The sequence below is a fragment of the Symphalangus syndactylus genome, chromosome 1, assembly GCF_028878055.3.
Source record: "Symphalangus syndactylus isolate Jambi chromosome 1, NHGRI_mSymSyn1-v2.1_pri, whole genome shotgun sequence".
NCBI lineage: Eukaryota > Metazoa > Chordata > Mammalia > Primates > Hylobatidae > Symphalangus > Symphalangus syndactylus.
In genome coordinates this window covers 112,485,412-112,506,932 of record NC_072423.2, presented here as the reverse complement: position 1 = coordinate 112,506,932, position 21,521 = coordinate 112,485,412, and the positions used below count along the sequence as shown (strand labels likewise).

Here is a 21,521-nt window from a genome sequence, read left to right as displayed (position 1 = left end):
GGAATGGGAGGGGTGGAGCAGGACCCAGACCCTGAGTGGCTGGGATCCTTCTTCCTGTCCCTGGCTGCTGCTGAGCCCCAGTCCCCATGGTAACTGATCTGCCCTGGAGAGGAAGGAGCCCTGCCCTGCCTGTGGAATTGTCCTGAGTCATTGCTTTGGGCTGGGGCCATGGGAAGAAACCATTGTGTGGCAGGGAAGGACGTGGTTGTTGGCCCAGGCCTAAACCAGGAAAGCCTGGGAAACTGGGACCCACAGGTGGGCACGAAAGGGCCGCAGCAAGGGCTCCCAGCAGTGTGTAAGACCGGCAGCTGGTCTGGTGCCACTGCCCTGGTCCTTCCAGCTGCCTGTCACTGGTATGATGGCCCCGGTGCATTGTGCCACCAACAGGCCACAGCTGTGGATCTTGGAAGGCCTCTGGGGTCCCCCAGGGGCAGGGGAGTGGGTGTGGGGGGGGGCGGATGTTGGTGAGAGGGACAGACCAGGCAGGCTGACGAGCAGGGCGGGCCTGGCTCACGTGGGCCTGTAGGCGGGCCCACGCCAAGTTTCACTTCCCGCCACTGCTGCCAGCGAGAGCCGCGGGAGAGTGTGCAGCCGAGTCACTACTGCCTGCCTGCCTGCCTGCTACGGTGAGTGTGGCCCCACAAGGGGATGGCGCAGGGCAGGAGGGCCATGGGTTCCCCCACCCCAGAATAAGGGGGCACTAGGGGAGGGGCCGAGTCATGTGAAGAGGGATCCCTCTCAGACAGTCGAATGTGCTGGTCCCACTAAGGAAACCACCCCATCCTCTCCAACTTCCTGCCTAAAAATGGGCCCTGGAGCTCAGACAGACAGGGCAGGATTGTGCAGGGAAGGCCTGGGATGTGCTTCTGCCCACCCCCTACCCTACTCCTTCCCCTTCGGATCTTAACACTGGGTACTCACACACCCACCCCATGCTCCTCCCCAGGCTCAGCGGCAGGTACCTACCCAACCATGGGCTCGCAGGCCCTGCCCCTGGGGCCCATGCAGACCCTCATCTTTTTCGACATGGAAGCCACTGGCTTGCCCTTCTCCCAGCCCAAGGTCACGGAGCTGTGCCTGCTGGCTGTCCACAGATGTGCCCTGGAGAGCCCCCCCACCTCTCAGGGGCCACCTCCCACAGTTCCTCCACCACCGCGTGTGGTGGACAAGCTCTCCCTGTGTGTGGCTCCGGGGAAGGCCTGCAGCCCTGCAGCCAGCGAGATCACAGGTCTGAGCACAGCTGTGCTGGCAGCACATGGGCGTCAATGTTTCGATGACAACCTGGCCAACCTGCTCCTAGCCTTCCTGCGGCGCCAGCCACAGCCCTGGTGCCTGGTGGCACACAATGGTGACCGCTACGACTTCCCCCTGCTCCAAGCAGAGCTGGCTATGCTGGGCCTCACCAGTGCTCTGGATGGTGCCTTCTGTGTGGATAGCATCACTGCACTGAAGGCCCTGGAGCGAGCAAGCAGCCCCTCAGAACACGGCCCAAGGAAGAGCTACAGCCTAGGCAGCATCTACACACGCCTGTATGGGCAGTCCCCTCCGGACTCGCACACGGCTGAGGGTGACGTCCTGGCCCTGCTCAGCATCTGTCAGTGGAGACCACAGGCCCTGCTGCGGTGGGTGGATGCTCACGCCAGGCCCTTCGGCACCATCAGGCCCATGTATGGGGTCACCGCCTCTTCTAGGACCAAGCCAAGACCAGCTGCTGTCACAACCACTGCACACCTGGCCACAACCAGGAACACTAGTCCCAGCCTTGGAGAGAGCAGGAAACCCAAGGATCTTCCTCCAATGAAGGACCCTGGAGCCCTACCCAGGGAGGGGCTGCTGGCCCCACTGGGTCTGCTGGCCGTCCTGACCTTGGCAGTAGCCACACTATATGGACTATCCCTGGCCACACCTGGGGAGTAGGCCAAGAAGGAAAATCTGACGAATAAAGACCCCCCCCAATAGCACTGAGTGGTCAATTGGCTCCTACCCTTCTTGGCAACACAGACCTCTGCCCACACCCAGGGACCTGGGGAGGAGGGCATAGTGTTTGTCCCTTACTTTCCCTAGCAGGATGGTCAACTATCTGAGCCCAATAAAAGTAGGGAAAACACAGAGAAACCCAAATGGTGGATGGAAAGAGTACAGCCTGATTTCAATCCCAGCAGCCGAGGCCAGGAAGAAAGGGGGCAGCAGCTCCAAACGAATGCATTTATTATAAACAAGTGTACAGACCCTAGACTCAGAAACACAACAGATTTGAGCTAAGACAGCTCTGGTGAAACAGTAATAGAGGGAGAGGGAACACCGAGGTATTCATGTCTGGGCCAGAACTGCCATCCAGGGCCCCACACCCCACCTTTGGTCCAGATGGCCCGTTGGCCCAGGTGTCCCTGCTGCCAGAACACCCTGGACTGGGGTATAGGAGTTGCATATTCCATGAGGCTGGTGTCGGGAAGCAGGGACTCACATTTGCCAGGTTGTCCATCTCTGAGCCAATTTCCCTCCACAACCCAGGGGTTTCAGTCTCATATCAACTATCATGTTTTAAAACAGAAAACAGGCAAAATGTTTGGCTAAAATAAAATGAAAACACTGCAGGGAAAAGACCTGAGTGTGCTGGTGGACAGGAGGCCTTCTCACCTGTGGGAAGGGCAGGGCCAGCAAAGGCAGCAGAACTCCCTGGGGGCAGCTAGGCTGTGTGTGGATGTGGCCCTCCGGCTGGTCCCAGGGGAGATGCAGGGACGGGACAGTCCAGGCAGACAGCTATCAGCTGAGTAGGGCTCTGCCTGAGGTGTTCCGGCATCAGGAGGCTGCCTGATCCCCAACAGGCATGACACAGGCTCCAGGGAACAATGGGACATCGGCCCAAAGGATCAAAGCCCAACTTGGTCAGATCCCAAGCTTTGCCTACATCATGTCCCTGGCTCTGCAAAGGGTACCCCCAACTCTGGGGACGAGCCATGGCCTCAAGCAGCAGCTGGCTACGCTGCCGAAACCAGGACACATCTGCATCATACAGAAAGCTGCACCATCCTGGTGTGACAGGCCATACTTGGTCACCCTAGGGTAAGCTGGAGAAGAACTCCAGATGTGCCCTGGAGAGCCCCCCACCTCTCAGGGGCCACCTCACAGGGTGCCCCCACCACCCCATTCTTTGAGTTTGGCTTGAGATTTTAGGAAGCATAATTTCAGGTGAGGAAGATAACAAAGTCTGGTCCCAGCCCACTCTGGCAAGGATCGTTCCCCACCTCGTCAGCATCAAAGGAAGCCATATATATAGGCAGGACACACACAGCATGCATGGGGCGTAAGGAACCGTGCCTGCACACCACTCACACACACACACACAACATAATAACCAAGTGGCAGCCAGAGAGGCCAGGGGATGCTCAGAGGGCCGCCTTCGGGGCATCCATGTAGGCCGGATTGTAAGGAGGCTGGCTGGCGGGGTAGGGCGCGGCTGCTCCTCCTGAAAGCAGAGAGGACCCTGGTTGGCTGTGAGCATGGTGGGCTGCCATGTAAGTGGCAGGCGAGCAGAAAGGGGCAGAGGCCTATTGAGTGATGTAGTTTGGGATGGGTGCCCGAGGGGTGCTGGCAGAGACTCGGGAAGTCGGGCAGGGCTAGAGTTGGCAGGGGCACTCACCAGCCAGGGTCTCGTGGTAGGCTGGTGGGCCCATGGGCTGGGCTGGGTATGGTGGTGGGTACTGCATTGGGTAGGGTGCTGCTGGCATTCCTGGCTGAGGCGGCATGGTGTGGTAGCCCTGGTAGCTTGGTCCAGGGTAGCTGGGCGGCACACTTGGAGGCTGAGGATAAGGGGCATGCACCACAGTGGTGGATGTGGTGGTGGTGACAACTGCTGCAAAGAGAATTCCAGTCAGGACCCTCCTCCACCTCCCCAGGTCTTGAGGGCCAGGCTTGCCACCCATCCCTCCAGCTTAGCCAAAGCAGGGCCTGGTCAGCTCCCCTTGCCACCCCAGGAGGTCACAGTGGGGCAGGGTGGGCACGCTTACGACGTGGTCGGCGGCACGTCTTGTACAGGCAGCAGCAGGAGCAGGTGAAGCAGATGATGATAGTGACGACAGACAGCACAAAGATGGTCAGGCCAATGGCCAAGGTCGCTCCGAACCTGCCAAAGAGCTAGACATGACCCGGGGCACCTCGCCCCTCCCCAGACCAGCATCCACACTCCACCCCTTCCCAGGGCACGCCCCTCTCGCCAGAAGGGGTCTGGGCAATACAGATATAGCTACTTCCTTGTCGGGTGGCCTGCACCTGTTTCAATCTGTTTCCTCTTGTGTAAACTGGGGTATATGTGAATCTCTGTAACCATCTCTCCCTGGGTCTGCCCCACTTGTCCCACCCTCAGAGGCATGGGAGGAAGCTCTTCAAGTCCCACCCCCACACACATACATCTATCTTGTCCACCTCACAACTAATTGATCAGCAGATGGGTATAGGGCACATGCCACAAGCCAGGCACTGTGATTTGAGTCAAAAAACTTAACAGTGGGCAAGACAGCCAGCCCTGGCCTCTGGGAGCCCACAGTCCAGTGTAGGAGGCAGACAGTGAAGATAACATGGCTCACGAAGCACGGGGGGAAGACAGAGAGAAGCCCCCAGGAGGGCAGAGGCCAGTATGGCCGGAACAGGAGGCCCCCAGTGTTCCCCTGCACTCCACGACAGCCCCAGGGTAGGGAGGCTGACCCCTGAGTGATAAGGACAGTTGCCTCTGCCCGCAAGTTTGCTGTGTGCCAAGCACCGTGCCAGGGGTCACACACACTCCTGGGTCCCCCACCTCCGACCTGCATGGCCACTTCCACAGGTGAGAGGGCCAAGAGCCAAGGGGAGGACACAGAGGCCTGGAGGCAGGAGGCCAGAGGGCCTGCCCTTTGAGAAAGCAGGCCCTGGGCTGGGAAGTTCACCAAAATTGACTTCTAGGCGGGGGCGATGGCTCATGCCTGTAATCCCAGCACTTTGGGAGGCCGAGGAGGGCAGATCACCTGAGGTGAGAAGTTCGAGACTAGCCTAGCCAACATGGTGAAACCCTGTCTCTACTAAAAATACAAAAATTAGTCGGGCAAGGTGGCGGGTGCCTGTAATCCCAGCTACTTGGGAGACTGAGGCAGGAGAATCGCTTGAAACCAAGAGGCAGAGGTTGCAGTCAGCCAAGATCACGCCATTGCACTCCAGCCTGGAGACAGGAGCAAAACTCTGTCTCAAAAATGAAAGAAAAGGGCCAGGCGCGGTGGCTCACGCTTGTAATCCCAGCACTTTGGGAGGCCGAGGCAGGCGGATCATGAGGTCAGGAGATCGAGACCACGGTGAAACCCCATCTCTACTAAAAATACAAAAAAAATTAGCCGGACATGGTGGCGGGCGCCTGTAGTCCCAGCTACTCCGAGACGCTGAGGCAGGAGAATGGCGTGAACCCGGGAGGCGGAGCTTGCAGTGAGCCGAGATTGCGCCACTGCACTCCAGCCTGGGCAACAGAGCGAGACTCCGTCTCAAAAAAAAAAAAAATCTGACTTCCAAATGCAGACAGAGCCCCTTACTAGCCACCCTGCTGTGTTTGCAGAGGCCAAGATTCATTCTTTTTCTTTTTTAACTTATTTTTTGAGATGGGGTCTCACTCTGTCGCCCAGGCTGGAGTGCAGTGGTGTGATCACAGTTCACTGCAGCCTCCACCTCCCAGGCTCAAGTGATTCTCCCACCTCAGCCTCCCCAGTAGCTGGAACCACAGGCATGCACTACCACATTTATTTTTGTAGAGACAGGGGTCTCACTATGTTACCTAACTGGTTTCCAAACTCCTGGCCTCAAGCAATCTTCCCTCCTCGGCCTCTCAAAGTGCTGAGATTAAAACTGTCAGCGTGGCCAGGGCGCAGTGACTCATGCCTGTAATCCCAGCACTTTGGGAGGCCGAGGTGGGCGGATCACGAGGTTAGCAGTTTGAGACCAGGTTGGCCAACATGGTGAAACCCCGTCTCTACTAAAAATGCAAAAATTAGCCGGTTGTGGTGGCACACGCCTGTAATCCCAGCTACTCAGGAGGCTGAGGCAGGAGAATTGCTTGAATACGGGAAGCGGAGGTTGTAGTGAGCCAAGATCGCACCACTGCACTCCAGCCTAGGGGACAGAGTGAGACTCTGTCTCAAAAAAAAAAAAAAAAAAACTGTTGGCCTGACATTTTGTACTGGATGATAAAAGAATTAAAAAACTGCCGGGCGCGGTGGCTCACGCTTGTAATCCCAGCACTTTGGGAGGCCGAGGCAGGCGGATCACCAGGTCAGGAGATTGAGACCACGGTGAAACCCCGTCTTTACTAAAAATACAAAAAAAATTAGCCGGGCGTGGTGGCGGGCGCCTGTAGTCCCAGCTACTCGGAGAGGCTGAGGCAGGAGAATGGCATGAACCCGGGAGGCCAAGCTTGCAGTGAGCCGAGATTGCGCCACTGCACTCCAGCCTGGGCGACAGGGCGAGACTCCGTCTCAAAAAAAAAAAAAAGAATTAAAAAACTAAAAAACGGCTGGGTGCGGTGGCTCACACCTGTAATCCCAGCACTTTGGGAGGCCGAGGCAGGTGGATCACCTGAGGTCTGGAGTTCGAGAAAGTATAAAAAAAAATTAGCCGGACATGATGGTGGGTGCTTGCAATCCCAGCTACCTGGGAGGCTGAGGCAGGAGAATCTCTTGAACCCAGGGAGGCAGAGATTGCAGTGAGCCGAGATCACACCATTGCACTCTAGCCTAGGCAACAAAAGCGAAACTCTGTCTCAAAAAAGTAAATAAATAAAAAATAAAAATAATAAACTGGCCAGGCGCGGTGGCAACACTTTGAGAGGCCGAAGTGGGCGGATCGCTCGAGGTCAGGAGTTCTAGACTACCCTGGCTAACATGGTGAAACCCTGTCTCTACTAAAAATACAAAAATTAGCAGGGCATAGTGGTGCAAGACTGTAGTCCCAGCTACTCAGGAGGCTGAGGCAGGAGAATCGCTTGAACCAAGGAGGTGGAGGTTGCAGTGAGCTAAGATTGTGCCACTGCACTCCAGCCTGAGCGACAGAGGGAGACTCCGTCTCAAAAAATTAAAAAATAAAATAAATAAGCCAGGCGCAGTGGTTCAAGCCTGTAATCCCAACACCTCGGGAGGCCGAGGCAGGCGGATTGCCTGAGGTCAGGAATTTGAGACCAGCCTGGGCAACACAGTGAAACCCCGTCTCTACTAAAATACAAAAAAAGCCGGGCGCGGTGGCTCACGCTTGTAATCCCAGCACTTTGGGAGGCCGAGGCGGGCGGATCACGAGGTCAGGAGATCAAGACCACGGTGAAACCCCGTCTCTACTAAAAAATACAAAAAATTAGCCGGGCGTGGTGGCGGGCGCCTGTAGTCCCAGCTACTCGGAGAGGCTGAGGCAGGAGAATGGCGTGAACCCGGGAGGTGGAGCTTGCAGTGACCCGAGATTGCGCCACTGCACTCCAGCCTGGGTGAAAGAGCAAGACTCCGTCTCAAAATAAAATAAAATACAAAAAAAAAGAATTAGCCGGGCGTGGTGGCACGTGCCTGTAGTCCCAGCTACTCTGGAGGCTGAGACAGGAGAATCACACGAACCCACGAGGCAGAGGCTGCAGTGAGCCGAGATCGCACCACTGCACGCCAGCCTGGGTGACAGAGTGAGACTCTGTCTCCAAAAAAATAAAAAATAGTAAGTTTTTTTAAAAAGGTGTCAGCCACCATGCCCAACCCAAGCTTTATTCTAACAAAAGGCAAATGCTTGGTAACTGCATCAAACACATTCAAAAACTCCAGGAGCTTTGTTAGCTGTAGGGCATCCCCTCCCAGCCTTTGCCCAACAGAGGCCCAAGGAGGGTGTGGGTCCCACCGTACCCCGCCCTGGGGCTGCACAACTTCAGCAGGGCCCCACAGCACAGCCCAGAGACAGAGCTAAAGACTCCAGGCTCAAAAGCACCCCTCAGGACTCTCAAAGCAGGAGCCATCAGCCCCAGGCCGTCCAGGACAAGGCCCTAAGACAGGACCAGCAGACTACAGGTGTCTTCCTGCCCAACCAGCGGCAGGAATGGAGAAACGCACACACATTCACATGCCATCAATGACATGCGACCGAAAGGCCGTTATCATCCCTCCAGAGATCTCTCAGTGTCTGTCTCTCACACACACACGCAGCATGGCGCCCAAGCTCACCCCATGTTAGCTTCTGCCTTCACCCAGAGGCCTCCTGTACCCCTGGGCTTCCCCTCTTCCCATCGTGGGCCACTCAGTTTCAATTTCCTCCCCTTTTGGAGAAAAAGAAAGCAAATCTCCTCCAGATGACGTCAGCCACAGGAAGCACAGACGCGAGGCCCCTGTTCCACCCTCTTAAAGACACAGGATGGCCCCGCCCAACAGGCGGCTAGCAGCCAAGGAGCCAAGGGGTGGGGGCCAGGGAGCGGGGGAAGCAGAGGTGCCCCAACTGCCTCCCAGAGCTGCCTCCCTGAGCCAAGCCTGCGGGGCCTGACCTCGGAATGCAGCCTGGCCACTAGGGGGTCTAAGAGCCACCCCAGCCTCAGTGGGCCCCAACCACACTCTAGCTCAGCAGCACCCCCACCCCCACTTCCACCTAACCCACCGGCCCTGTTCCACAAGCCTCCAGGAGGAGCTTCTGCATCCATCTAGGCCCAGAGGGCGACCCTGGGGCCCTGGCTGACCCACACGCAAGGAGCAAAGTCCAGCCTGTCCCTTCAGCTCCTCCTCTCCCACCAGCACTGTTTCCAATCTGTCTCCCCATGTTCTCCCGGCCACCCTACTGGGGCCACCATGCAGCGTCCATCATGTCACCCCCTGCTCAAATGCTGGCTATGGCTCCTGTAGCTCTTGGGATTACAAAGGAATTTGCTTTATAATTACATGTTAAACTGAGTGTATCTGTGCTTTCCTGTATATGTATTATAGTTGACAACAAAAGAAGAAAAGAGGCCATGTGCAGTGGCTCACACCTGCAATCCCAGCACTCTGGGAGACCGAGGCTTTTGGGAAGCTTGAGCCCAGGAGTTCGAGCCCAGCCTGGGCAACATGGCAAAACTCCTTCTTTACCTATCAAAAAATACAAAAATTAGCCAGGCATGGTGGTACGTACCTATAATCTCAGCTACTCAGGAGGCTTGTTCCAGCCTGGGAGACTAAGTGAGAATCTGTCTCAAAAAAAAAAAAAGAAGAAGAAGAAGAAAAGAAAAATCTGGGATTTGTCTCACCAGACAGTGAAACTTATAATAAAGGAAATTTTTTTTTTTGAGGCAGGGTCTCACTCTGTTGCCCAGGCTGGAGTGCAGTGGCACGATCACAGCTCACTGCAGCTTCAAACTCCCAGGCTCAAGTGATCCTCCCACCTCAGTCCTCCAAGTAGCTGGAACCACAGGCATGCACCACCACACTCAGCTATTTTTTTATTTTTTGTAGAGACAGGGTCTCACTGTGTTGCCCAGGCTAAATTTTAATCTTTAATTAAAATTTTATTTTTTAATTTTATTCATTTTTTTTTTTCGAGACAGAGTCTTTCTCTGTCACCCAGGCTGGAGTGCAGTGGTGCAATCTCAGCTCACTGCAGCCTCTGCCTCCCCGGGTTCAAGTGATTCTCGTGCCTCAGCCTCCCGAGAAGCTGGGACTACAGATGCGTGCCACCACACCTGGCTAATTTGTGTATTTTTAGTAGAGATGGGGTTTCACTATGTTGGCCAGGCTGGTCTCAAACTCCCGACCTCAGGTGATCTGTCCACCTTGGCCTCCCAAAGTGCTGGGATTACAGGCCTGAGCCACCATGCCCAGCCTTTAAAATTTTAAATAAAATAAAACTCCCTATTAGGCCCACAAAGCCATGTGTGGTCTGGAACTGCCCCCTCTCCTTCAACCTCTGTGCTCAGTCCCAGCCCCCTCCTTTCAGCTTTGAAAGCACCATGCTGTGTCCTCCTCAAGGCTTTTGCACATGCAGATCCTCCTGCCAGCTCAGCCCTTTCCTCCTTTCATCTCAGCCACACCTAACTCATTCCTGCTCACCCCTCAGGCCTCAGGTCAAAGCGTCACTTCCCCAGGAGCACCTTCCCCACTATGCAGAAGAGGCCAGGCCCCTCAGCACATGCCCGTACGGAATTAAATTCCTTTCTACCTCAGTTCATAAACACACACTCTGTTGTGTGTGAGCATTTGATCAACTACATCTTGCCCCTGCTTTGTACCATTATCATCCAATATAGCTTTCGGCCACCACTGTATTTCCAGTGCCTAAAATATAGTGAGTGCTCAATAAAAAAATTTTTTTGCACAATCTTGTGAATTAATCAATAAATATTGGACAGGTAAATGAATAAATGCACTCAGAGACCCCACCCAGGCATGGTGACCTTAGAAAACCAAGCAACATTCAAGGGGTGGTTGCAGAGTGGAGCTAGGGTGCAAGGCCACACGTGGCTACAGTACCAATGGAACCACGCCTCCGAGAGGAAGGAATGGGGTCTCCCAAGGCTGGTGCCAAGCTCAAAAGGCAGAGTCAGCCCAAGCAGGAGGCAGCAGAAGGCAGAGGAGCAGCCACCCCGACAGGGAGTTTGGGCAGGATTGTAGGGTCTGGGGAGAATTGGGCGGCCTCCAAGAAATGGAAGACTCCAAACCTTAGACTGTGAACAAGCTGGCTCTGGACCTGGGATACCCGCACCCCCATCCCGGTGTCAGCAAGGCCCCAGACAGGTTTGAGGGCCTGAGAACCACAGAAAGGACGCTTTGAGGGCTGGGAGGTAGCACCAGGGCTGTGGCCACACCTCGCCTAATGGGCCTGTCTCCCTTTCCCCTGCACTGTGGCAGTGGAGTCACAGCAGAGGGTCAATGGTGGCCTCCTTGGGATCTGCAGCCAGAGCTTCTGCCACTCGGTGCTTAGAAACCCAACAGTCTTGCCCGACAGTCTTGTGAGTGCAAGGAGCTGGGAAGAGGACGTGAGAGCAGGACCCAAAACAACCAGGAGACTAAGGAAGCTCTAGGGAGTGAACAAGCCAAGAATGGCTGGAGCCACTCACCATTAAACAGAGATTCACTTGCCAAAGTCTAGGGGGCAGAAGACCTGGGCCAACCCTGAGCCCACAAATAGGGCCACACTATAACCCCTGCCATGGGTGGCATCCTCCTGCAGCAGGGGTTCTGGGCCAGGCAGATGTGGGCCCATCTGGATCCAGGCTCCAGCCTGCTGCTTCATGCCTAGGGAACTCAAAAACTAGCCCAGGTCGGGTGCGGTGGCCCATGCATGTAATCCCAGCATTTTGGGAGGCTGAGGCGGGCAGATCACAAGGTCAGGAGCTCAAGACCAGTCTGGCCAACATGGTGAAACCCCATCTCTACTAAAAATACAAAAATTAGCCAGGCATGGTGGCCGGCACCTGTAATCCCAGCTACTCAGGAAGCTGAGGCAGGAGAACTGCTTGAACCCAGGAGGCGGAGACTGCAGTGAGCAGAGATTGCGCCACTGCACTCCAGCCTGGGCAACATGAGAGAAACTCCATCTCAAAAAAAAAAAAAAGTAGCCCAGAGGAAGACAGCCAGAGGCAAGGGTCCCAAAATAAGGAGAGGAGGAGGGGTCAGTGGCAGGGAGTGGGGCAGAGCTGGGGTGGGGCACCTGGCCTGGGGTCTTTCCCCTGCCTGGCTTCTCCTGAGCTCCTGGCCATGGCCTCGACAGCAGAGGCCAGGCCCTCACCAAGGAGCCAACTCTCCAGTGGACAAACAGTGCCCTTGGCCAAGTAGGCAGCACACGGATGCCCAGCAGAAGATGTCTCCTTGGGACCCAGACAGGCAGCCACCTGAGAGAGTTCAAAAGAGAGGAGTCACTGATGACCCTGTCCCCCTCCCCTCCTCCCAGCACCCACTTCTTTCGCTCCTGCACCTTTATAAAGCAGGTCCTAGGCATGAGCTGGGGCTCAGAACAAAGCAGAGGACAAGAGATGACATGAGGCGCGGGAGGGGGAGCATCACTCCAGTCACCTGCTCCTCTCAATGCATGAGCAAAATAGCCTGGGGCAGGAGGCAGCAGGGCACGCCAAGCACACAGCACACGAGGCCCAGTGCTGTGCACACCAAGGCGGCAGCTGGGCTAACAGAACAGGTCCCACATGCACACCGTGGGGGAGTCAGAGGTGCCTCTGAGCTGGCCCCAGTCACCTCCCTGCTGCCACAACCCCAGGAAGCCACTCCTCCTCCTATGCCCCCCTGGGAGCTTGTTCTGCACTGTCTCCTCCTTGCTGTCCCAGCTCAAATCCCTACCATTGAGGAAAAAAAAAAAAAAAAAGAAACAAAACAACCCTTCACATGGATTCTCCAACTCCTTTTTTTGTTGTTGCAACCTCTGCCTCCTGGGTTCAAGTGATTCTCCTGCCTCAGCCTACGGAGTAGCTGGAATTACAGGCACCCGCCAACACGCCTGTCTAATTTTTGTATTTTTAGTAGAGACGGGGTTTCACCATGTTGGCCAGGCTGGTCTTGAACTCCTGGCCTCAGGTGATCTGTCCACCTTAGCCTCCCAAAGTACTGGGATTATAAGCATTAGCCACCACACCCAGTCTCCCTTTTAAAAACAAAAAACACAGGGTCTCCCAGGCTGGAGTGCAGGGATTATTCCCAGGCAGGATCATAGCTCACTGTAGCCCTGAACTCCTGGCCTCCAGCGATCCTCCTGCCTCAGCCTCCCAAGTAGCTGGGACTACGGGAGTGTGGCACTGTGCCCAGCTTCAATGCCTGTGTTACTCCTCATCCATTCACGGCCAAAACTCTCCCAAGGAGTTGCCTGCGACCAGCATACAATTTCCAACCGCTCTTCAATCTGCTCCACTGCCTGGCTCTTGCCCAGGATGCCATGGACTCCATGGTGTGAAATCTCCATTCCACGGCGCCCTTCACCACAAGCCTGCCCTCGTCCAGTGTCCAGCCCCTGCTCCTTCCCACTCCCTCCACACCCTGCCTTGAGGGAGCTGCTGAATGTAAGTCTCCATCCTCACCTCTCCCCACCAAGCTCTGGCTCTCTCTGGCCTCCAGCGCCTCTGGCCAGGAAGCCGCCTGAGGCCACCTCCTGCAGAAACGACTTCCCACCTCCCACACCCGCCCCATCTGCTCTTTCCATCTTCCACAGAGCAGCCAGTGTGGTCTTCCTAAAACACCATTCAGTCCCCAGCGCTCCCAGAACCCTCCGTGATGCCCACCGTCCTCAGGACGAGGCCCACTCCTGGACTGCCTCCAGGCCCACACAGGCTGGGCATAGGCATCTCTCACGGGGCCATCTGAAAGCCCACAGTCCTGGGCCTCAGGGCAGGACAGCCACTCCTGGGCTCCTGGACGTGGAGGGGAAGGCCTGTAGAGATCTCAGGCTCCAACCAGCCCTGAGGTGTTGAGGAGGGGCGCAGCTGCACTTCTTCTCCTCCTCCACACACAGGAGCCCTGCCCTGATTCTGCTGTAGCCAGTGAGGCCCCACACCTGCCTGGGCCTACAGGATGGGATGGGGCAAAACAAGAACCCAAGCCCCCCACTCAGGCCCAGAGCCCAAGGTCTCTTCCTCCAAAGGGGCAACCCTGCCCTCCTGGGCAGACGTTTTCTTTAAGTGGCTTCTAGATCCACCAGGGCAGGGGGGAGACAGCAAGTGGAACAGACCCAGCCAGGAAAGCCCGCCCTAGTGGCTGCACACCCATTCCACCTCCAGGAAGATGTCACAACTCCTGTTACGGTGGCAATAACACAGGCCGGAGCCCAGCCAAGGAGACTGGGGTTTGGGGGCTGGGGTTGCTCCTTGGTTCCCTGAAAGGAGAGTCCTGACACAGTAACCATGACCCACAAAGCTTAACACAGGAACTGTGGCATCATTGGTTGTCCCAGGACCTCTCCCTACCGTTATCACCCCATTACCACGTGCTTGCCAGCACCACCATCACCCCATCATCATCACCATTGTCACCAATGCCCAATCACAATATACCCGCCCCCATCTACCATCATCGCATGCCCACTACAGCCCCTTCTCTGTCACTCCTGCCCCCATCGGGACCCATCAGTCATCTGTTGACTCAACCCAGCATCTAGGTCAATGTACCCCCGACCCCTGGCTCTTCAATTGTCAACCCCCGACCACAGTCGTCCACGTCCCCACCACCCCAGCACACTCATGAAGACACCTTCACAGCATAAGGAGCAAGTGTCCTTGTGGTCAGATATGGTGACAGTTTCTTGGGCTCCACCCCAATGACCGAATCATCCCAGTCCCCCAGATGCACGCTGGCCCCCCTGAGCCTTCTTGTCACCTTCGCCAGGAAGATGCACCCAGCCAGCAGGCTTTACTTACCCTGACATGGGGTCGTTGTAGCCAGGGCGAAACCTCAGCGCCGAGCCTAGCTGCTCCACCGGCTCTACACTGGCAGGCACACTGCAAACAGGAAACCTCATGATTAGCACAATGAAGCCCCACCGAGTGCGCCAGCACAAACACTACCTTAGGGCACCACAAAACGTGCACAGAAGCTACTATGAACCGGTGGCTGCAATGGCCTTCCAGAGGTGGACTCTGCCCACACCGGGATCTCACAGCACAAAGCCACACATCCTCTCAGGTGTCCACCAGACTGTCTCCAGGAGAGAACATATGTTAGGCCACAAAACAAGTCTCAGCAGATTTTAAAAGACAGATACTATACAAAGGATCTTCTCTGACCACAACAGGATGAAGTTACAAATCAGTAACTACATTGCCACAAAGTTTATTATTATTATTATTTTTTGAGATGGAGTCTTCCTCTGTCACCCAGGCTGGAGTGCAGTGGCACGATCTTGGCTCACTGCAACCTCCGCCCCCCAGGTTCAAGCGATTCTCCTGCCTCACCCTCCTGGGTAGCTGGGATTACAGGCACCCGCCACCATGTGCAGCTAATTTTTGTATTTTTAGTAGAGACGGTGTTTCACCATATTGGCCAGGCTGGTCTCGATCTCCTGACCTCGTGATCTGCCCACCTCGGCCTCCCAAAGTGCTGGGATTACAGGCTTGGGCCACCACACCTGGCCTACATTTCCACAAAGTTTTTTTGTTTTTTTTTTTTTTTTGAGACAGAGTCTTGCTCTCTCACCCAGGCTGGAGTGCGGTGGCACAATCTCGTCTCACTGCAAGCTCCGCCTCCCAGCTTCACGCCATTCTCCTGCCTCAGCCTCTCCAGTAGCTGGGACTACAGGCGCCCGCCACCACGCCCGGCTAATTTTTTGTATTTTTAGTAGAGACGGGGTTTCACCGTGGTCTCGATCTCCTGACCTCGTGATCCGCCTGCCTCGGCCTCCCAAAGTGCTAGGATTACAAGCGTGAGCCACCGCGCCCGGCCCAGTTTATATGTTTTAATGTTTATAGTTTATATGCTTATATGTTTTATAAATACATAGTTTGTATGTTTTACAGTTTATGGTTCATAGTTTTCTGTGTAGAAATTTTGTCTTTCCTAGGTATTTGATGTTTTTGATGCTATCGGAAACGTCTTTTGAAATTATATTTTTAATTAGAAGTTTAATAATTTTTTTACTATACTTACCTTGTATGTCTCACACACACAAAAAGAAATACCAGCTGGGTGCAGTGGCTGACGTCTGTAATCCCAGCAGTTTGGGAGACCAAGGTGGGTGAATCACCTGAGGTAAGGAGTTCAAGACCAGCCTGGCCAACATGGCAAAACCCTGTCTACTAAAAATACCAAAAAAATTATCTGGGCGTGGTGGCACATGCCTGTAATCCAAGTTACTTGGGAGGCTGAGGTAGGAGAATCACTTGAACCTGGGAGGCAGAGGTTGCAGTGAGCCAAGATCACGCCACTGCACTCCAGCCTGGGCAACAGATTGAGACTCTGTCTCAAAAAACCAAACCAAAACAAAACAAAAGAAGCACCCATGGGGGATATTTCTTTAAATGTTAAACAAAACAAAATTTAAAAGCATTATAAACAATTATACCCTAATACATTTGAAGGAAAACCAGTGAATCTAAGGAGAAAAATTTGCCTTAAAATACTGAAATTATCAGACAGTGACATTAGAAAAACAACACGTACACTGTTTAAAGATTACACAGTGAGGCCGGGCGCGGTGGCTCACGCTTGTAATCCCAGCACTTTGGGAGGCCGAGGCGGGTGGATCACAAGGTCAGGAGATCGAGACCACGGTGAAACCCTGTCTCTACTAAAAAATACAAAAAATTAGCCGGGCGTGGTGGCGGGCGCCTGTAGTCCCAGCTACTCGGAGAGGCTGAGGCAGGAGAATGGCGTGAACCCGGCAGGCGGAGCTTGCAGTGAGCCAAGATTGCGCCACTGCACTCCACCCCGGGCGACAGAGCGAGACTCCGTCTCAAAAAAAAAAAAAAAAAAAAAAAAAAAAAAAAAAAAAGATTACACAGTGAGATTAAAGGAAAAAAGACCTTAAAGAGATTAAACAAGATTGAGCAATTCAGAGGAAAACTTGAAATATATGGGATATTTAGTGTTGAAGGAGCAGCTTGGATCCTCTTGACTGCTTTTTTTTTTTTTTGAGACAGAGTCTTGCTTGTAGCCCAGGCTGGAGTGCAGTGGCGCAATCTCGGCTCAATGCAAGCTCCGCCTCCCGGATTCACGCCATTCTCCTGCCTCAGCCTCCCGAGTAGCTGGGACTACAGGCGCCCGCCACCATGCCAGGCTAACTTTTTGTATTTTTAGTAGAGACGGGGTTTCATCGTATTATCCAGGATGGTCTCGATCTTCTGACCTCGTGATCCGCCGGCTTCGGCCTCCCAAAGTGCTGGGATTACAGGCGTGAGCCACCACACCCGGCCAACTGCTTATAGTAAAATGTGAAAAGGCCGGGCGCAGTGGCTCACACCTGTAATCCCAGCACTTTGGGAGGCCGAGGCGGGCGGATCACCTGAGGTCAGGAGTTCGAGACCAGCCTGGCCAACATGGAGAAACCCCGTCTCTACTAAAAACACAAAATTAGCTGTGCGTGGTGGCACATGCCTGTAATCCCAGCTACTAGGGAGGCTGAGACAGCAGAATCGCTTGAACCCAGGAGGTGGAGGTTGAGGTGAGCTGAGATCGTGCCATTGCACTCCAGCCTGGGCAACAAGAGTGAAACTCCATCTCAAAAAAAAAAAAAAGTGAAAAAAGAGAAATGAATTGTTAAGCAAAAAAAGAACTAGAACTTAAAAATCTGGACAATTCTCAGCCTATCCATACTGTAAATACTAAGAGTGTAGTCCAAAAACTGCGAGGTAACAAGGTTAGAATGGGTATGAACCACAGACCTAATCAGTCACCCTAGCACCTGCCAGAGGGGAGAAAGGGGATGAAGTGAAGGAAGGCTGTCAGACGTCTAAGATCCTACAGGACTGGGCCATAGAGAAAGCTTGTCCAACCTGCGGCCAGCGGCCCACATTCAGGCCAGGATGGCTTTGAATGTGGCCCAACACAAATTCTTAAATTTTCTTAAAACATTATGAGATTTTTTTTTGAAAAAATTTTTTTTTTCTCATCAGCTATCATTAGTGTGTTTTATGTGTGGCCCAATACAATTTTCTTCTTCCAAAGTGGCCCAGAGAAGGCAAAAGATTGGACACCCCTGCTACAGCTACTTTTTTTTTTTTTTTTTGCCAGAATCTCACTCTGTCACCCAAGCTGGAGTGCAGTGGCGTGATCTCTGTTCACTGCAAGCTCTGCCTCCTGGGTTCACGCCATTCTCCTGCCTCAGCCTCCCAAGTAGCTGAGACTACAGGCGCCCGCCACCACACCTGGCTAACTTTTTGTATTTTGTTTAGTAGAGACGGGGTTTCACCATGTTAGCCAGGATGGTCTCGATCTCCTGACCTTGTGATCTGCCCGCCTCGGCCTCCCAAAGTGCTGGGATTACAAGTGTGAGCCACTGCGCCCGGCCTTTTTTTTTTTTTTTTTTTTTTTGAGACAGGGTCTCACTCTGCCACCCAAGCTGGAGTGCAGTAGTGTGATCACAGCTTACTGCAACCTTGATCTCCCAGGCTCAAGCAATCCTCCCACCTCAGCCTCCTGAGTAGCTGGGGCTACAAGTGCATGCTACCATGCCCAGCTAATTAAAAAAAAAAATTATAGAGATGAGGTCTCACTATATTGCCGAGGCTGGTCTCAAACTCCTGGGCTCAAGCAATCCTCCCACCTCGGCCTCTCAAAGCACTGGGATTACAGGCGTCAGCCATCATGCTTGGCAGCGCTGTTTTCAAGGTGCAGTGTTCTTAAAGACAAGAAAAGGACCCCAAAGACAATTCAATCATCAAGGCTGCCACTCCCACCACAGCCCAGAGTGCACAGGCCGGAACCGGGTTGCCGCCACCTCAGTTTTTTGTTTTTTGTTTTTTCTGAGACGGAGTTTTGCTCTTGCCACCTAGGCTGGCTGGCGTGCAATGGCACAATCTCGGCTCACCACAACCTCTGCCTCCTGGGTTCAAGTGATTCTCCTGCCTCAGCCTCCCAAGTAGCTGGGATTACAGGCATGTGCCACCACGCCCGGCTATTTTTGCATTATTAATAGAGATGGGATTTCTTTATGTTGGTCAGGCTGGTCTCGAACTCCTGACCTCAGGTGATCCGCCCATCTCAGCTTCCCAAAGTGCTAGGATTACAGGCATGAGCCACTGCGCCCGGCCGGCCACCTCAGTTTTGAAGGCCGGGACCACCACCCAGCAGAGCCATGGGGGTGCAGCCCCCACCACAGTGGGTCCAGAGGGCAGAGTGTCCAGCCAAAGAGGATTATTCCCAAGGCTTAAAGTCTACTGGAGTTTGTCTTGGTAGAATTTAAAATTGCTTGGCACTGAGAACTAAACTCTGATTTTTTTATCTCGTCCAAATTCCTATCTAAGGGGCCTGGGGAGTCATGCCCTACAAATCATAAATTCTCATCAAATGGGTTTTATTTAACCCTATATATCGTGATTTACTTTCCAACCTGACTCTGGCATAACATTATGAGACAAGGAAAAAAAATCAAAACATTTTACCCCAAAACATGTTTCTTTGCCATATTTTGAAATGACCTTGCAAAGCTGTTCTGTATGGGAGAAAATGTGCATCTGTAAAGAATCTCTATTAACATAGCTAGATCTTTTCCTTCCAGACCCTCCCAATCCTAAAGAGATTAACTAAGATCTGAATAGGAAACATTTGTCATCTATTGTCTCTAAGGGCAGCCACTAGAGGACTTCAAAAGAACTTTGGGCTCCACAATCTTTATCTTAATCTGAACATTCCCTTTCTATCAATCAATTTTGTCTTTCGACAAACTCAACCAATTGTCAAACCAGAAAACATTTAAACTCACTTATAGGCTGGAAGCTCCCCACCCACCCCCAACCTCCCGCCCTTTGAGTTGTCCCACCTTTCTGGACCAAACCAATGTATTTCTTCTTTTTTTTTTTGAGATGGGGTCTCGCTCTGTCGCCCAGGCTGGAGTGCAGTGGCGCGATCTCTGCTCACTGCAAGCTCCGCCTCCCGGGTTCACGCGGTTCTCCTGCCTCAGCCTCCCGAGTAGCTGGGACTACAGGCACCCACCACCACGCCCAGCTAATTTTTTGTATTTTTAGTAGAGACAGGGTTTCACCATGTTAGCCAGGATGGTATCGATCTCCTGACTTCGTGATCCCTCCGCCTCGGCCTCCCAAAGTGCTGAGATTACAGGCTTGAGCCACCTCGCCCGGCCTAACCAATGTATTTCTTAAATGTATTTGATTGATGTCTCACGCCTCTCTAAAATGTATGAAACCAAGCTGTGCCTGGACCACCTTGGGCACATGTTCTCAGGACCTCCTGAGGGCTGTGTCACGGGCCATGGTCACTCATATTTGGCTCAGAATAAATCTCTTCAAATATTTTACAGAGTTTGGCTCTTCGTTGACAGCACCTATCACTTCCTACTGTTTTTGTTTGTTTGTTTTTGTTTTGTTTTGTTTGAGACAAGGGTCTCACTCTGTCCCAGGCTGGAGTAGAGTGGCACGATCTCAGCTCACTGCAACCTCTGCCCCCACTGAGCTCAAGCAATTCTCCCACCTCAGCCTCCCAATAGTTGGGACCACAGACGCGCACCATCATGCCTGGTGATTGTTTTAGTAGAGACGGGGTCTCACCATGTTGCCCTGGCTACACTTCCTACTAATTTCTCTCCCTTTTGTAATAGGGGTGGCTATCCTTTGCCTGTCCCACATATGCATTTCTGGCTTCACAGGTTTCACAACTGGAGATAAATTTTGCCTCAGGATGAAATGTACCTACGGTTTCATTCATATCTGATTTTGATAATATGTGAATAAGGCTTTGCACTTTAGAGTTAAGAGTTGATGCTGGAATGAGTTAAGACTGCTCGGGGGGTGGAGGTTGCAGTGAGCTGAGATCGTGCCACTCCACTCCAGCCGGGAACAGAGCAAGACTCCATCTCAAAAAAAAAAAAAAAAAAAAAAAAAAAAAGAGGTAATTAGGTTTAGATGAGATCATGAGGGTGAAGCTGCCAGGATGGGATTAGTGTCCTTATAAAAAGAGGAAGAGAAATTCGATTTCTCTCTGCATGCATGCACCAATGTTCAGAGGTGAGCAGGTCTGTACAAGCCTTCGCCCAAGGAAGCTGAGAAGCTGAAGAAAGAGGCTGACAAATCTAGTTTCTCAGAAACACTTAATAGGGACTTCTTAACCTCAGATCCTGGGCTTATAAACCATAGGGAATTGGTCTAAGGGCAGGATTTATGGTAAGTATGTGAAAGGCATTAGAGGCATTCCCAGAACTGGGGTTAATCAGAAGTCAACATGGGCAGATTAGCATCCAAGATGGAGCTGTTTTAGCCTCCACAAACAGGGAAAGGCCACGTGAGGACATAACCAGGAAGAAGGCCCTCACCAGGATCATGCCAGCACCCTGATCTTAAACCTCCTGCCTCTAGGACTGTGAGAAATGTTTGTTGTTTAAGCCACACAATCTATAGTATTTCCTAAGAGCAGTCTGAATGGACTAAAACACATGAAACTTTCATCATGTTTCACTAAGGATATGCTGGGCCATAAAATGTACTGAAATCTTGAAAATGGCACAATGGGGTATTACAACAGAACCACCAAAATTGCTAAAATTAAAACTTTCGGCTGGGTGCAGTGGCTCACACCTGTAATCCTAGCACTTTGGGAGGCCAAGGTGGGCTGATCACTTGAGCCCAGGAGATCAGGACCAGCCTGGGCAACATAGTAAGACCCCTTCTCTACAAAAATAAACAAAAATTAGCCATGCACCATGGCGCATGCCTGTAGTCCCAGCTGTTCGGAAGGCTGAGGTCAGAGGATGGCTTGAGCCCAGGAGGTAGAGGCTGCAGTGAGCTGAGACTGTGCCACTGCACTACAGCCTGGGTGACAGAGTGAGACCCTATCTCGGAAAATAAATGAATAAATGAATAAATTAAATAAATAAATTCCTTGGAAATGGCCATGATCTATTTCTTCTTCTTTTTTTTTTTTTTTTTTTTC

At 53.0% G+C, this 21,521-nt stretch overlaps 2 protein-coding genes across 5 annotated transcripts in view; one reads left to right on the top strand and one right to left on the bottom strand.

Annotated features, from left to right (window-relative positions):
- The first annotated feature begins 81 nt into the window (after nucleotides 1-81).
- TREX1 (three prime repair exonuclease 1) lies at nucleotides 82-1,961 on the top strand. The gene is made up of 2 exons (XM_055278287.2): nucleotides 82-626; nucleotides 947-1,961. Exon 2 carries the CDS (start codon nucleotides 973-975, stop codon nucleotides 1,915-1,917), a length of 945 nt encoding a protein of 314 aa, XP_055134262.1. The 5' UTR covers nucleotides 82-626; nucleotides 947-972; the 3' UTR covers nucleotides 1,918-1,961.
- Nucleotides 1,962-2,191: 230 nt separating this feature from the next.
- SHISA5 (shisa family member 5) overlaps nucleotides 2,192-21,521 on the bottom strand; it is a 33,013-nt gene continuing 13,683 nt past the window's right edge. For 2 of the 4 annotated variants that reach the window (XM_055278326.2, XM_063610460.1), the window contains exons 3-6: nucleotides 14,345-14,425; nucleotides 4,008-4,123; nucleotides 3,641-3,853; nucleotides 2,192-3,466 (exon numbers count right to left, since the gene is read on the bottom strand). In XM_055278326.2, coding sequence (XP_055134301.1) covers nucleotides 3,387-3,466; nucleotides 3,641-3,853; nucleotides 4,008-4,123; nucleotides 14,345-14,425 — 490 coding nt within the window. In that variant the 3' untranslated portion in view covers nucleotides 2,192-3,386. Of the gene's footprint in view, nucleotides 3,854-4,007; nucleotides 4,124-8,195; nucleotides 8,393-14,344; nucleotides 14,426-21,521 lie in introns of those variants that run through there. The other 2 variants (XM_055278332.2, XM_063610468.1) reach the window with 2 other exon arrangements.

Coding starts and splice junctions, on each gene's coding strand:
- TREX1 (XM_055278287.2), top strand. CDS start 973: ATGGGCTCGCAGGCCCTGCCCCTGGGGCCCATGCAGACCCTCATCTTT.